Raw genomic sequence first — 15,590 nt, 5'->3', positions numbered from 1 at the left:
AGAAAGTAGGGTCTAGCTTGAGGAACTGGGCCAGGGCATCAGGCTGCAGGCTGATAGCTCGGCCCTCTGCTTTCTAGTCCATCAAGATGTAAGCCACCATCCTCACACTCTGCCGCCTCAGCCAAGAGCAGCTGCTCACCCCGAGCCCTTCCCTGGGGTTTCTTCTTGTCTGGAATTTGGTCATGGAGATGAGACAAGGATTGTACCAAGTGGAGCCCACTAGGCCATTGGAAAGGGATCCAGGCTTGGGCCACTATAGCAGGGTCAGGATCTCTAAGACTGCCCCTCTCAGGCCCTGGGACTCTAGGAAAGCCTTTTGTTGGCTGGTTACATATAAATTGTTGTGACCATGACAGGCCCATAATTGGAAGCCCTTTGCCCTCCCCAACAAGAGCCCCGAGGATACCCCACCTATCCATGTCCCCTCTGGAGAAGCTGGGCCTCTTATGTGGAAACAATGGCCCCAGACAGCTGTGCTCCTGCACCCTGCCTGGAATGACACACCACCTTTCCAAACAGGCAGGGCCAGAAGTCTCTTCTGGAGACAGGTAGGGCCCCTGGGAGGTAATTAACACCAGACTTTCCACTGTGTGGATAACTTGGGCCATGGGGAAGCACTTGACTTCAAGGCTGTCCTGGCTCGTTGTTTTCTGCCTGACTTGTTGTTGAAGGTAGATAAAAATAAATAAATAAGTCAACCAGGGAGGTGTATAAATAAGTCAACAGGAGTCTCCTGCCCATTGCTGGTGGAAAAGTACTAGTGAGAGCAGCCAGGTAGCACCCACAGAAGAGGACGCACTGCCTAGGGAATGGCAGTTGCCACAGCATCAGGACCAAGTCAGGCTCAGCCTATGAGCTCATCCCACTGCAGCAAAGTACGAGCTTAATGTGGCAGTTGGAGGAGGGGAAGCTGAAGGCTCAGTTTGGACTATTGGCAGGGACTGGACTACCTCCAGTTTCAGAGTGAGACAGGTGCATACCATCCCCACATCTTGGGGAGGCCTAAGGCTTCCTTGTCACTGTCTTCTCCCCCATCAGCGGCCTGGCTGTCTGCTAATTGGATGTCCTTTGATGCTGCTTGGGATTGGCTGGCCTGACACTTCCTCAAGTAGGTCAGCACACCAGGCAGAGCTGCGGGGGGCTGACACTGTGCCTCTGTTCTGACTGGTGGCTGAATTTGTGAGCATCATGCCTCAGGCTACTGCCAGAGGGAACTCCTCTGGTGCTGGGATTCCCCACAGCCCCCTGCCTGACTTCCAGGGCCCTTGCCTGCAGTAACACAAAGCACCCAGTGTTCAGACACCAGGGCCACTGAGTGTCCACCGCTGTCTCAGGGCCAGGGGGCAGCACCCAGACTGCCTAGATAGCACGACCTCAGAGAGGAGCTGAGACACAGTGTCTTTCCATTATAAAAGCCACATCTCCCTCTTCCCTGATTAGCAAAATCATTGTACATTAATCCCAAGGGCAAGTGAAGCTGTCTGGGGCCAGGGCAGTGTGCCCAGGCAGAGTGCCTGGTCAGTCCTGACATTGTTGGTAACAATAACACCCTGCTCCTCTGCCTCCCTGCTTTCTGATTGGGCATTTGACTCGTTATTAAATGAGCTCATCCGCTCAAGAGCCAGGCACCTGGTGTGTCCAGCAGGAGGAATTAGATGCATGTCTTCTGTCTGTCTTACAGCCACCTTGGGGTCAGGTCACAGCTCCTCCCCTGCAGTTAAGTGGTCGTGGACCCTGGGCTTCAGCCTTCCCATGCACTCAGCAAGTGGGTCGGAGAGTTGTGTCTTGTCATCTGGGATACTTCCTGTAGCTTCCTTCCTTCAGGCAGACTTAAGAGACAGCCCAGCTCTGTTCAGGACACCAGACCAGGGCCAGACTCACAGCAGGTCTAGCCTCCAGACTAGGGCAAGACTCACAGCAGGTCTAGCCTCCAGACCAGGGCCAGACTCAGCAGGTCTAGCCTCCAGACCAGGGCCAGACTCACAGTAGGTCTAGCCTCCAGACCAGGGCCAGACTCACAGCAGGTCTAGCCTCCAGACCTGGGCAAGACTCACAGCAGGCCTAGCCTCCAGACCAGGGCCAGACTCACAGCAGGTCTAGCCTCCAGACCAGGGCCAGACTCACAGCAGGTCTAGCCTCCAGACCAGGGCAAGACTCACAGCAGGTCTAGTCTCCAGACCAGGGCAAGACTTACAGCAGGTCTAGCCTCCAGGCCAGGGCCAGACTCACAGCAGGTCTAGCCTCCAGGCCCGGGCTGTGCCCTTCCGGGGATAGGAAGTATGTCCCTGTGACAGTCTGCCCCCGAGGCTCTAGCACGCCACACAGTACAGTCACCATGGTGCCGAGGTACCCACTGCCCTCCACGCATATTTATGGATGGGAGAAGAGAGCTAGAAGCTGTTGTGTTGTAGCAGAGTGAGCAGAGCCTGTCCTGGGAATGCAGATGCTGCTCTGTGGCTCACTTCTGCAGTCCCAGTGCAGGGACTGTTTAGGGAAAAAATATGTCGGCCTGCTCAAGATTCATACTGACTTTCTTGTCATTGTAAACATTTCAGTATGGCAGCCGTCAACAGCATTTCCCTGGCAGTGGGTGTAGTATGTGGTATAGAAGTGACCTTCCTTCCGAACCCTGAAGATGGGCGAGGGCTGGGTGAGGGGTCATCGATCTCTTTGTTCCCCTTCCCAATGAAGCCACGTTGAATAAATCCCCTTTTTCTGTTTTTCGTTTTAAAGAAGCACACAGAACTGCATAGGTAATAATCAGAAACGTAGTATCTATATCAAGGTTTCAGCAGCTTGGTTATTGAGGAGCTAACCTCCCCACAGATGCTGCAGAATGCCTGTGCTTGCTCTCTCCTAGCCACCACCACCCCCACCCCACCCATAAAATAAGGGTGCTGGCCATTGGGACGCTCCTGTTACCTACTGACCTCCACCCCAACTGCATCCTGAATTCCTTCTGTGCGAGGGGGTGGTCTTTGGGACATCTCAGGCCTTGGAAGTGGCTAGCCAGTTGGCTGTGGTCCCTCCCCCAAACTAACCCAATGAGCCCCAGTCCCCAGTTCTCTAAAAAGCCACCACAGCCTATAGATACAATGGCACTAGTGCTGAGTACTCCCTTTCAAAGAAACTAGGCCAGAGGAAACTGAAGGCCTGGCTGACCGGGCCCTTGGGCTTACAGCCAGATTCCTGCCAGTGTTGACTGCCTGACAGCCGTCACTCCAGCTTCTCTAATTGCAGAACCACTCCTCTAGGATATTTCAAACCATCCTGAAAAGAAGCTGCTGTAAAAGATTTTGCCAGTCACGTGACTTTAAAGAATATTCAAAAAGAAAAGGCCATCTTCATGTTTTCCCAAGACTTAATGATAACTTTCTCCGAACCCACAGTGAGGCCTCTTTCATTGAGGGCCTACATGATGCAGAATGCAGTCATATGGAGAGAAATTTGAATTTACCATCCCTGTAAAGCCCAAAAGGAGGGAGGGAAGGAGGGAGGGAGGGAGGGAGAGAGGGAGGGAGGGAAAGAGATGTTCCAGAAGTTCCTCCAAGTCTTTAAAGGCTGCCAGGTAGAAGCAGAAGGGGACTTACCCACATGACTTCAGGAGAATATCAGAGCTTGGGGATTAGAGAGAAAGGCTCATTAGAGGTCCATTAATGCCAGGGATACTGGGGAAATAGCAAGATCATGGTCACAGGAAGATGCAAGAATAGGAGGCCACCTGCTGAAGAGAGAGCAGGGACCAGAGCCCCTGTCAGCTGAGCACTGCCGTTTCTGTAGCTAATTGACTCTCAAGCATACAAAAATAAGAGGTTTGTTTGCTCCTGAGTTAGTTTGTTGCTGGAAGGCCTAGGCCCCAGAAGGCACATTTCTTCAAGAATGCATTGACATGGAAAAGGAGCCCATGGGAAAGCAACCTCCTGCCTTCAGATGTCACTTGTGAATAGACAAGTGATATAGATGTCACTTGTGCCTGCCACCTGTGTGGGGCCGCAGGAGTCTTTCATGAGGGGCACCGGGCTCTTTTCTCCTGGTGTTTTCAGCACCAAGTAATGAAGAACTTCAGGGGTGTATGCTAAGGGCACCCCACCCCCTGCCCCAAGCCAATACGTCCTCCTCCTATCTGCCTTGCATACCATGTTCCAGGTCTGACTAAGGGCTGCCTACAAGGTTATTATTAGTATTAGTGTTTATTAGTAGTAGTAGTATTGTCATCATTATCATTATTAGCTATAGTTGGCTTGGAGGAGAGAAGGCACCCCTTGGTTGGGTCCTGACATTCAAGTGGGGCTCAGGGTTGTAGTGTGGTGTGAAGGGCAGAGGCCACAGGGGTTAGGGAAAGTTACCTTTAATGTCACCCCAGCCCTGGAGAAAGGCCACAGAGCACCAAGCTTGGCCTCTGTCAGTAGTTCTAGAGCTCTCTCCTGGACCCGTTGCTGACCTTTGGCAGAAGTCCCTCTCTGCAGTGTGACAGCGCTCTGGCAGCTGGCAGATGGCATTTCCCTGATGTCCTTTGTCCCTGCAGCCTCCCCGCTGCTGCCCTTCAGCCCAGGTCCCCAGAGCAGAACTCGAGCTGCCCTTGCTGTCCTGGAGGCTGCCTCATAAATGCTATGTCCTCACTGGAGTGCCTGGAGGCCACCCAGGGATGGTGGCTAGGGGGAGAGCTGCATGCAAACACACTGGGGTACCTGCTGCTCGGCATCTGCAGTGGGCACAAGGTTGTCAGGGAGGCCTTTGCATGAACTGGGTTAAAACAGTTTAAATAGACTCAAGCTGCAAAGCCAGCCCTACTCTGTTCTGAAAGAAGATAGCCCTGACCTCCCGAATGGATCCTTCTCCAGGGAGCCAAGCAGCCGCATATGAGCCCTTCCTGCGGTATGCTCGGGGAGTGTGGACAGAAGAGTGCAGGCAGGTGGCTGGACACATCCACTTGCCTGTCCTCTGCTCTGAGCAAACAAAGGAAACAAAAGGCAGCCCCGTGGAAACCAGGCCTCACCCATAGATGCTGGGATCCAGATAGAGAAGCCAAGGACAGGCCCCCCCCCCCACCTCCAGGCGCTGCTTCAGTTCTTCTGCAGCACTCAGTGGGAAGCAGGGTGGGCTGACAGCAGTCAGCTGTGTCACAAGGTGCTCATGCCCAGCACAGACAGCTCTTCTAATGCTTCCAAGGAGGAAGGCGGCTGTGGAGAGGCTCAGGGCCACCCAAGGCTCTGTGTTCCAGGACCACTACCAACCATCCTGACAAAGAACCATCCTGACAAAGCCGTTGCTCCCTGGGGGCTTCTGAGAGACTGTCGGTCTCTGACTTAAGGACACATTTGTTAAAATATCCCTGGCTTCTTCTCTTCTCTTCTGATCAGTGGTGTATTCTGCTCCTCATCGCGCCATGAGACAGAGCCAGCCTGTGTCTTTGAGCCCAACTGTCTCTGGAGCAGACAGTCTCACACTGCTTCAGTTGACCATCAGAGCACAGGCCAGGGCACTGGTCTGTGTCTGCACTCACTTAATGCTTAGGTCATACTCTTGAATCCAAGATCGTTCAGGGCTTGTTGAGGTGATGGGTTCACCCAGTCCCTGCTCTGTCGTCACCCACAGCAAAGCTCAGTGAGGAGGTGGGGCTGAGAGCATTCTCTGCAATCAGAACACCTCTCACAGATAGTCCAGCAAACTCTTGGCGCTACCATCGACTCCTTGTACTGAAAGCGCCTACAAGCTAACGGCCCCAGGTGTTTGTCCGCCTGGTTTTTGAGGACACCAAACATCATTGCCTTGAGCCACTTGCCCTAACCCTGCTCCCTGCAGGGTTGCGATGATGGCGATGATGGCAATGATGGCATTTCTGACCTAGAAGTAGGAACAAAGCTATTAAAAGTCCAGTGAGTGGCAGCTGGAGACAGTGTGGGAATGACAGGGAGCAAGAGTCATCCATACCCTGCCTGGAGAGTGCCCAGTACTCAGTCCCCAGACACCGCTGGGAAAGTACAGCCAGCTGGAGACAGGACACCTGGCCCAACTACAGCTGAGCACGGGTTTTTAGCAATGGCTTCTTTGAGAAGGATGCTCTTACATGGATATCACCTCCCCATGCCAATACCCCTGGGACAAGCACAGACTGTGTGGCATGCCTTGAGCTCAGCAAATGGCTGCCCTTGCTCCTGAGCAGAGCACCATAGAGGTGTCCAAGACTCCCAGGGGAGCTTTGGCCTTGACTCATGAACCGAGGCCTTCCCCAGACTCCCTAGGCATGTGGCAAGGTGTTGAGACTAGGGCAGCAATTACCACAACAAAAGGGCACACGCTAATTGCCCTCAAACTAGCCAAGTCCATTTTATCTCACTTGAAATAACAGGTTTAATTTAATCCTTTATTTCTAATTTGGTGCATCACCAAGATCTTATTTGTATAAAACACCTGATTAGAATAATTACAAGCTTGGGAAGCTGTCTGCATTTGTGTCTGATGAAAAGGACTAGCAAGGAGCGCCTGCTTCCTTGTATTCTGCAAGAATGAGGGGAGCCAATGGTGAGGGGATGCACATGCATCACAGTTCCAGCCTCAATTCCACAAGATGGGGGTAGGTGCTCGGGCCTGAGGCACAGATCTGCAGTAGTATCCACCCTGGTGGCGGTCGGAGATGATGGGGGTAGAGCCAGCACCTAGCACTGAATGAGGGCTTGGTGCCGTTAGACATTGTTGCTGCTCTTTAAGACAGGCCTGAGTTGCACCTACCTGTGTGTCACACAAGTCTGGACATCACACCATAGGTTGTGTCCACTTTGAAGCTGGGAAGGGAGTTCGAGTCTAGGGTTATGGAGTATGTCGTCAGCTTCCCTCTCTCTTGCTTGTTGGAGGGCTGAGGCTAGTGCTCTTGACCTACTTGAGGGGAGCAGTGGATCTTGGACTCCTCAGGGCCAGGCTGACAGAGGCTGGGGAAGTGAGAGGGACTCAGCGATGTGTCCAGTGGCAGCCACCCTGGCTGAACCATGAAAAGGCTACAGCCAGCTGGCAGAGCGAACAGTTCAGTGCAAAGCTTGAGAGCAGGGCTTCCAGTCTTTGGAGAGGAAAGGAGGCAGGGCCTGTGGGCCTGGAAGGGATGTTGGTGCTCTGGTAGAGTTGTTCTTCAAGGCGAGGGCGGAAAGAAGGCCGCGGGGGCATGGAAAGGCTGGGTCACAGCCACCTGCCAGCCACTTCTGGCCAACCTTTTGCTTAGCAAGAACATGCTGTAGTAGTTCCTGACTGACTTCCCAACTGGCCTTGACTCACTGGGAAGATAGAGAAGGCCCACCTTTCAGTCCACACTGAAGCCCACACTGGCTTTAGGAATTCATTCCAAAGTACACATTGTTTGGGAAGCTCTGAGGTCATCTGAGAGTGGCAGTCTGTCTTGCTCTTAACTTAACCACTAGGGGACCACAGAGACCCCACTCACCACCACCACAGCAGCCAATACCTAACAGTGAGGATGTCAATTATTAGGAAGGCCAGCCCCAGGACTGAGCATCCCCCTGTTCCTACCCAGTTCCCTTCCTCTCTAAGAGGGATGGAGAGGCTGAGAAAACACCCATGCACCCAGCTCTCTGTGACGGACTGTCTGCCACTGCCATCACCATCGCCTCTTGCTCCTCCTTTTCCTCCTCTTCTTCCTCCTCACCCAGCAAGACTTCCTAAACCCTGTCCTCCCAGAACTAGGGTTCTCCCTTGTTGAACCCCCCAGTGGAGGACCTTCACGAGGCTCCTTGGCTGTCATCAGCAGGTGGCTCAGGAGCAGGTGGTGTCCTGAGGAGGGTCAGCTGGAGTTAACGTCTGAGCCTAGATACTACCTGCTGCAGGTGCTGACCTCCTGATCACCCTCTGCCCCTGTTCTTATGGTGATGCCACCTGCATGTGGCTCAGGCCACAGCTGCCACAGTTGCTCCTGAGACCTGAGCTACTGCTCTTGTCTGATGGTGAAGTCTGACTGGAAACACAGGCTGTGTAGGAAGAATAGGCTCCCTGGGAGAGTTGGGTGTGCTGAACCCAAATAACTCAAATCAGCCCAGTGGTGGCAGCAGCACTGTCCTCACTACCTGCCTCAGTGTTTTGGATTCTCAAATGAAAGACAGAAAGACAGACACACACACACACACAGAGAGACAGCCCTATATTTTAATATGCTTTAACCAGCTCAATGGCTGGGCCACTGCCTAACCTCCACATGGCTGACACCTCCCCTCTGATATTTCTGAGTTGCCTGCAGTCGTCCTGTGCCGAGTGGCTATGTTCTGTGTCCAGCACACCTCAAATGTGGCTCCTATTCCTTTCCCAGCATGGTGGCTCTCCCTCTTCCTGCTCCTTCCTCAGCCCCTTGACCAGGAATCCTAAAGCCCCACCTCTGTCTTCCTGCCAGCCATTGGCTGCCAGCAACTTCATTTATCAATCAAAACCAACTGGGGGCAGGATCCCTCGATTCATGGGGAACAAATTGACATAATACAGGCATCGTTAGACCAAATCCACAACAGTTGGGATCATATTTGAGCAATGTCAGGCCATGTCATAACCTTGGGCAGGAAAATTATCCACCATCAAGGTGTCAGTTTCTCCATGCACGTGGAGACTCAGGGTAAGCACACTTTGGCTCTTTAAGGGACCGACCAAGTGATTGTCACACTATCGTTCAAAGAAAGATGATCAGGAAATATTTAAAAAGCAGATGGTAGAGAGGAAAGACTTTAATCCTACCTGTTAAAATATGACTCAGAGTATTGGAAACTAAAACAGCATGGTGCTGAAACAGAGGGTACCTGTGTAGCTCATTAGAGCATAGTAGGTGGCCCTGCTTCTGGTTTCTGTCTGCTGAAAGACAGAGCCAGTGCCCCACAGTGTGAAGGGCAGGCACGATCAGCCATTTTGTGTCTTGCACAGCAGCAGAAATCCAGGCCTGCCTGCCTAAGGCTAAATAAACTACTTAAAGCAGGACAAATCAGCAGACACGGGGGAAGATTGTTGGTCCTGTAAGGGTGCTACCTTTGTAAGCTTGGGAGCGACACCACCCACCCCAGAGGTAGAGCCATTCATGAATTTCATCTAAAAACTGAGAGCTTAGCATGGCTCCACAGTTAAGATTGCTCACTGCTCTTGCAGAGGACCCAGGTTCAGTCTCCAGCGTCCACGTGGCTGCTCATAAGCAACTGCAACTTTAGTTCCAGGGAAGTCTATGCCTTCTAACCTCTGTGGGCTCCTGAACACATGGTGCACATAAACTCACACAGGAACACACACATATGTACAAAAATAATAAATAAATGTGGGAGTGGGGCAGAGGATCTTGATTCAGAGAGAAGTCAAAGGTGACGGTGGTAGAAGAGAGTCTGAAGGAAAGGAAGTTCAGCTAGCCTTGGTTATCACAGAAGTGCAGGTCTCAGCAGAGAAGACCACCAGTACTCATCTTAGCACAAAGAGAACAGAGATGGAGGAGGACCTCTGCAGCCGAGGCCAGAGAAGCTGACCCTCACAGCAAGTGTGCAATAATCTAAAAGGAGTCAGGGCCTCTAACAGTGACTGCTACTGAGGAGACATTTACCCTAACGAGAACTTCCCATTCAAATAACCAAAAGCCACTGTGAGGAATGGGGCCACCAGACTCCCCCACCCTTCATCCTCCACCCAGATCAGTGTTCCATGTCTGTTTATGAACCAACAGCAAGTGTTTCTCAATAAGTTCCTCTCACTAGAGGCTGCTGGAGCTATAAAAGATCAACAGTCCAGTAAAGAGTGGCTGCACTTGACTTTTGAAGGCAAAGGCAGGGGGATTGTCACAAATTGCAGGTCAGTGTGGTCTACAAAGTGAAATCCCATTCAAAGGACAGAGTAACACTTTCTGGAAAGATGGCCGTGGATGTGTGACATTCACGAGTAGAGGTTGGCTATGACCTCAGCATCACCACACAGAGGAAAGTCTAGTTACATAAGAGTGTGGCCATTAGCTTAAAAAGCACTTACTGACCTGCACAACTGGGAGACGTGTCTGTGGTCAAATATTTAGGGATCAACACAGACACCCTGACTAAAGTGGAAAGGTGACTTCTGTGCGCAGCTGAGCAGGGCCGACTGAGCACTGTGCCTTAGCATGGGGCACTTGATTAAGGCAAGAGACTAGGAATTTTTTTAAATGTCATATCCAGCGATGCCACAGACAGTAGATGCCCTCCCATACAGGCTGGCGCAGGCTAGGACACGACAGGTCAGCCACACTGAGTCACTGTGGACCTTTCCCATTGGTTGATTCTTGAGACATTTTCAGATAAATCATATAAAACTGCCTTTCATTTGACTGTTAACTTGGGGGTGGTGTACTTGTGATTCTGATTTGGTTTTTTGCTTTGGAGAGTTGGCAGTGTTGCTTGCTTTGTTTTTGAGGCAGGGTCTTACTGTAGGCCAGGGTGACCTCACACTTGCTACTTCCTCAGCCCCTGGATGCAGTGAGCCATGCATCTGGCTACAGTTGCCCTGTTTGTAGTTCAACAGTAAATGGATTTCAGCAGTTTCATGTGGTCAAAGAGTCTTACACTGTTGCTCCTAAGCTCAGGAGTTGGGGAGAAGTTGTGTACCTAGAGCAGGAGATACATTCCTACCTCTTGGGTCCCTACTCCAGGCCCAGGTCAGGTAGGTACCTGGCACCCCTTGGTTGTCTGACTGTCTGTCTCCGCAGGCCCTGGTCCTTCACCAGCTGGGCCGCTACAGCCTAGCTGAGAAGATTCTCCGGGATGCAGTGCAGGTGAATTCGACAGCCCATGAGGTCTGGAATGGGCTGGGCGAGGTCCTCCAAGCTCAGGGCAACGACGCAGCAGCCACGGAGTGCTTCCTGACAGCCTTGGAACTGGAGGCCAGCAGCCCTGCTGTGCCCTTCACTGTCATCCCCCGTGTGCTCTGACGTGCCACCCGCCTCACCTGCCACACAGGCTCAGATGCTGCGTGTGGCTGCCAGGGCCATCCTGTCACCCAGTGGACGCATCTGCAGAACCGAGGCCCTGGATGGATACGTAACCAGAGTGGATTAACCTCACCAACCCAGAATCATTGCTCTCCGCTTCTGCATTCATTCATTCTTGTTTTTGCCAGATCCATGATTGTTCTCTGAATCTACTGATGTTCCCAATGGATTATGTGCCATATTCAGTTAGTCGACACCTGAGTTTTAAGTAAAATGATTACGGACTTACTCCTCGAAAGTAGAAGAAGATATTCCAGGTTAAAATTCAGTGGCAGAACAGGTTATTTTTATCAGTGCTGTAATGAAAGCAACTGCCCTGCCCTCTGACCACCCCGCCACCTCTCCTGCCCATCCCCCAGCCCAAAACCAAATGTGAATTTTCTGTTTCCACCTCAGTACTCGTCCATGCCAGGACACCAGCTGACAGCGTCTCGGTCTCATTGTCAACAGTTGTACCATGTGGTGAATTACTGTTCTCCTCCTTAGAACAAAGCCTGAGTCTAAGAATATTTATATTTTACCAATATATGGCTGTTACAAGAGAAGGAAATATGAGTTATTTAAGTTTAACTTTTTTATGTGAATTCAGAGTTTATTTATCGATGGAAATATGTACAAAGAAGCTTCAAATGGAATATTTACCGACATTCCTTATACATGACAGACACTTGGCTAAACAGGAAGATGATGTTAATAAAAAAAAAAAAATGATTTTTAAATGGACCCCTGGCTTTTGTCTTTCACAAAGCTGGCAGATTAGGGAACAGCCATTGGCTTATCTGTGAGGGTTGGGCTCTCCCATCTGGGGCCTGAACAGTCTGCCTGGGCACAGGGAGGGTCCCACACCAGCTGTGCAGTGGCTGCTATAGAGGAGAGACTCAGGCCTGGGCTGGCCCCTTCCTCCAGGTCTGAGCTGTGTGCGTTCTTTTCTCCTTCCAGGCCTCTAGCACCTCACTCTCATTCATTCATTCATGGCCCACTTCCTAGCACTTCACTCTCATTCATTCATTCATGGGTGAGGAGACATGGGGTGAAGACAGTGACGTGGGGAAACTACCTGGCAAAAAGGGCATTGAGACGCAGCCTAAGGCTTTACCTTTGCCAGATGCCAAATGCCTGCCCTGTACCCCAGGCTTTGGGGACTGGGCCATGTGTGAGGTGCCGTAATTCCAGTAGTGCTGACTATGACCTAGACACTAGACAAGTCTTGAGGGAAAACAGATGAGTGCAGACATGGTAGAGGGTCACAATAAACTCAGCTCATGGGCATAGTGAGGGACCATGCTGCCATCTCACAGGGGGCAGTCAGGGACACCTTATAAAGCAACACAGGCTGGAGCAAACTGGGTAGATTCCTAAGGGAGGGGCACCCCCAAAGAGGCAAGAATAGCTGGAGCAAAGGTCAGAGCCCAGAGAGCATCCTGCCCTAAGAGCTCCCAGCACAGCCACACTAGGGTGGAGTTGGTGACACACTGGCTGAAGGTCTGGGGCAGTAGAAGGGACTTTCTACTATGCGGTCTAGCCATGTGGTCTGCCACCTCTCCTTAATGTCCTTCACTCATGATAGAAGCACTCCAACATCAGCCACTTTAAAGATCTCAGCCAGCTTCATCCGTGCCCCGCCCCCAGCCACCTCTCAAAGCCATAGATAGAGGAAAGGGGGGTGCTGTAGTATGGTAAACCCAGCCTAGAGCATTGTGCCAGGTGACCATGGCTTCCTGGATAGCTATTCTTACCTCTGCTTACACTTTCCCCTCTTCCCAGTCTCCTTCTCTATCTTCTGCCCAGTCCAAAAGTGTCCACACACTTGGCCCCAGACCCTAAGGCCTGGCTGCTGTCCTGTCTGGGGAGACCAGCAGTTGACAGGATGCACAGCACCTCAGAGACCACACACACACACACACACACACACACACACACTAGCAAGGGAGCCATGCTGTGTCTGAGGAGGCAGCCTCTCCACACTGCCTCTGCTCTTGCCAATTTTGTTGCCCCACTGGTCACTCATTTCCTGCTATTCCCACCCACACATCACCGTCACCAGATAGAACCAGGAAAAGGACATCCTGCAGACATCTCATGCAGACACGGGAGCTTCAAATAACCCAGGCTGTGGCCTGCTCTGTAAGCTCTTGCCCTGGGAAACTCTCACCAGCTCTGTACCTCCCAGATGACCCTGAGTCTGTCCCTCTCAGCTTACTACCAAATGGAGACAGTTACCCCTTCCAATATGCTGCTGAATTAAGACTTGAGTCAGCAGGCAGCTATTAGGGTTGTGGGGTACTGGGCTTGGAACACAGGGGGGTTCAGTTGCTTCATGGGGCTACCATCCAGAGCTTTGGTGCTAGGCCTGCCTGAAGAACTCCTAGACACAGACCCTGACTGGGGTTGGAGGCAAGATGTGGCCAGAGGGTGTTAGGCACCTTCTGCAGATCTGTCCCACCACCACTACCACCACCAGGAGCCCCTGCTGGCCATCTGGCTATCTATAGCCTCCATTGTGGTTCCCTATTCCCTGTCTGCCATTTGACCCCTGACATTCCCTGAGAACAATAGGGCTCCCTACTGACCACCTGGCAGCGGGTCATACACATCTGGCTAGAATCCCAGCTATGATTATTTATGCTACCTTTAATGGGGAAGGGACATTCGTCTTCAGTCTCGAAGATGAAGACAGTGACTTCCCCACAGGACTGCTGGACATATTCATAGACTCGTCCATCCACCCCATGCTTGCCAGTCCAAGCAAGCCAGTCCCATCAAAGGTCTCCACCTTTGCACGAGGCTGAAGATGAGTGTCCCCCGGGATACTCCTGCTACACGGATGGATTCATAGATGTGGAAGGCAAGATAAACAACCTGGCATTCATGGAGACAGAGGCTCTGGTGAGGGACAAGGTGAAGACGTAGAATGTGTTTGGCACAGAACCTGACCCACCCTGTCCACCAGCCTCACATCTCCTTGGCTTTCTTGGCCCCAGAGAGAGCATGCGTGGTCTATGGGTGCAGTTGGCGTCTAAGGAATAATGTGAAGCTCAAACCACAGCTGCCTGAGGCAGGGCCCTGAGAGCCAAAACTTGGCCTATGAAGAAAGCTGGGCTAGAGTTTTACCCCAAGCCTAGCCCCCAGATCTGAGGACCCTAAGATGAATCAGTAGGCCTCAGAGTCTCAGCTTCTTTTGTTTTGTTTTGTTTTTGTTGTTGTTGTTGTTTTCAAGACAGGGTTTCTCTGTATAGCCCTGGCTGTCCTGGAACTCACTCTGTAGACCAGGCTGGCCTTGAACTCAGAAATCCACCTGCCTCTGCCTCCCAAGTGCTGGGATTAAAGGCGTGCGCCACCACCGCCGGCCCAAGTCTCAGCTTCTTTGTGTGCTGGATGGGGAGGATGGATTACTGCTGAGGTTCAGAGTGAATGTCAAACCCAAGCATGTGACTGGCTTCACAGAACACTCTCCTCCAGTGGTGCCTGGTGTACAGCCACCTGCCTGCCCATGAGCCGAGCACGGCCTTACCCACACAAGCTCCACAGGCCACACAGGGAAGGAAGGTCCAAGCTGGGTCTCAGCCCCGCCCCCACCCTGCTGACTGTCGGCTCCACTCCAGAGGTATGGCTGCCAGAAGACGGAGCTCCCCAAGTCTTCCTGGCACAGACCTCAGCGGCAGTGAGGCCTTCCTTGTTCAGCGTTTGCACCTGGAGCATCCTACATGACAGACCCAGAGAGAGCAGGGTATCTGAGCTGGGGGCTGGGAAGACACACGCAACGCGGGGCGTGAACAGCTGACTACCCAAGAGAGAGAGATCTGCCAGGAGACAGGACTCAGGGATGGCTGGGGGTGTTTTACATCAGGTAGTCAAGGGCTCAAAGGCCTGCCTAGCTTCAAATTGCAGGGAAGACCTACCCTGGGAAGAAAACCAAGCTTCCCTAGATGAGAAGGTATCATCAACCTGAGGCCCCTCTAGAGTTTCCACACACAGTTGTCTGGAGGTGACTAGGGTCAACCTTACCACTAAAAACCAATGGGCAGGATGGCCCAATGCAGGGCTGACGACCTGAGTTTGATCCGCAGAACCCACATGGTAGAGGAGAGACTTAACTCTTCCAAGCTATCCTCTATCCTCCACAGGCACACTATGGCAGATGTGCCCCCGCACACAATAAGTAGAAAAGTAGGTAGACAGACAGTAGATTCATAGATGGTAGATGGATGGATGGATGGATGGATAGATGGATGGATGGATAGATGGATGGATGGATGGATGGATGGATGGATGGATAGATAGGTAGATAGATAGATAGATGGATAGATGGATGGATGGATGGACGGACGGGCGGATGGACGGACGGACTGACTGACAGACAGATGGTAGGTATGTTTTTTTTTTTTTAAATAAAAATAAAAAGTGAGCAGAGCTCAGACCAGGAATATTTTAAGTAGTGTTTTCAAATTCTCTGGCTCTCAACTTTTAGAGAGATTTCACAAATCTCACCCCAGTGTTTTTTAAAGTCTCCCTTATGTCTGGCTGCTCCCATCTGCATGAAGCACACAGGCTCCTGAGTGGGGACAAAGCTGGCGGTGGTTTGAGCAGAGAGCATCCTCCAAGGTCCCTAGCGTTCAAA

General features: G+C 51.8%; 1 protein-coding gene across 3 annotated transcripts in view; it reads left to right on the top strand.

Moving 5' to 3' along the window:
* Positions 1-11,695, top strand: part of Ttc7b (tetratricopeptide repeat domain 7B) — a 222,094-nt gene extending 210,399 nt beyond the window's left edge. For all 3 annotated transcript variants that reach the window (XM_031356455.1, XM_031356456.1, XM_031356454.1), the window contains one exon: positions 10,691-11,695. In XM_031356455.1, coding sequence (XP_031212315.1) covers positions 10,691-10,912 — 222 coding nt within the window. In that variant the 3' untranslated portion in view covers positions 10,913-11,695. The remainder of the gene's footprint in view (positions 1-10,690) is intronic.
* Positions 11,696-15,590: the final 3,895 nt, after the last annotated feature.

The sequence above is a fragment of the Mastomys coucha genome, unplaced genomic scaffold, assembly GCF_008632895.1.
Source record: "Mastomys coucha isolate ucsf_1 unplaced genomic scaffold, UCSF_Mcou_1 pScaffold6, whole genome shotgun sequence".
Lineage (NCBI taxonomy): Eukaryota > Metazoa > Chordata > Mammalia > Rodentia > Muridae > Mastomys > Mastomys coucha.
The sequence above is the reverse complement of the archived record's forward strand: the minus strand, read 5'-3'. Positions and strand labels throughout refer to the sequence as shown.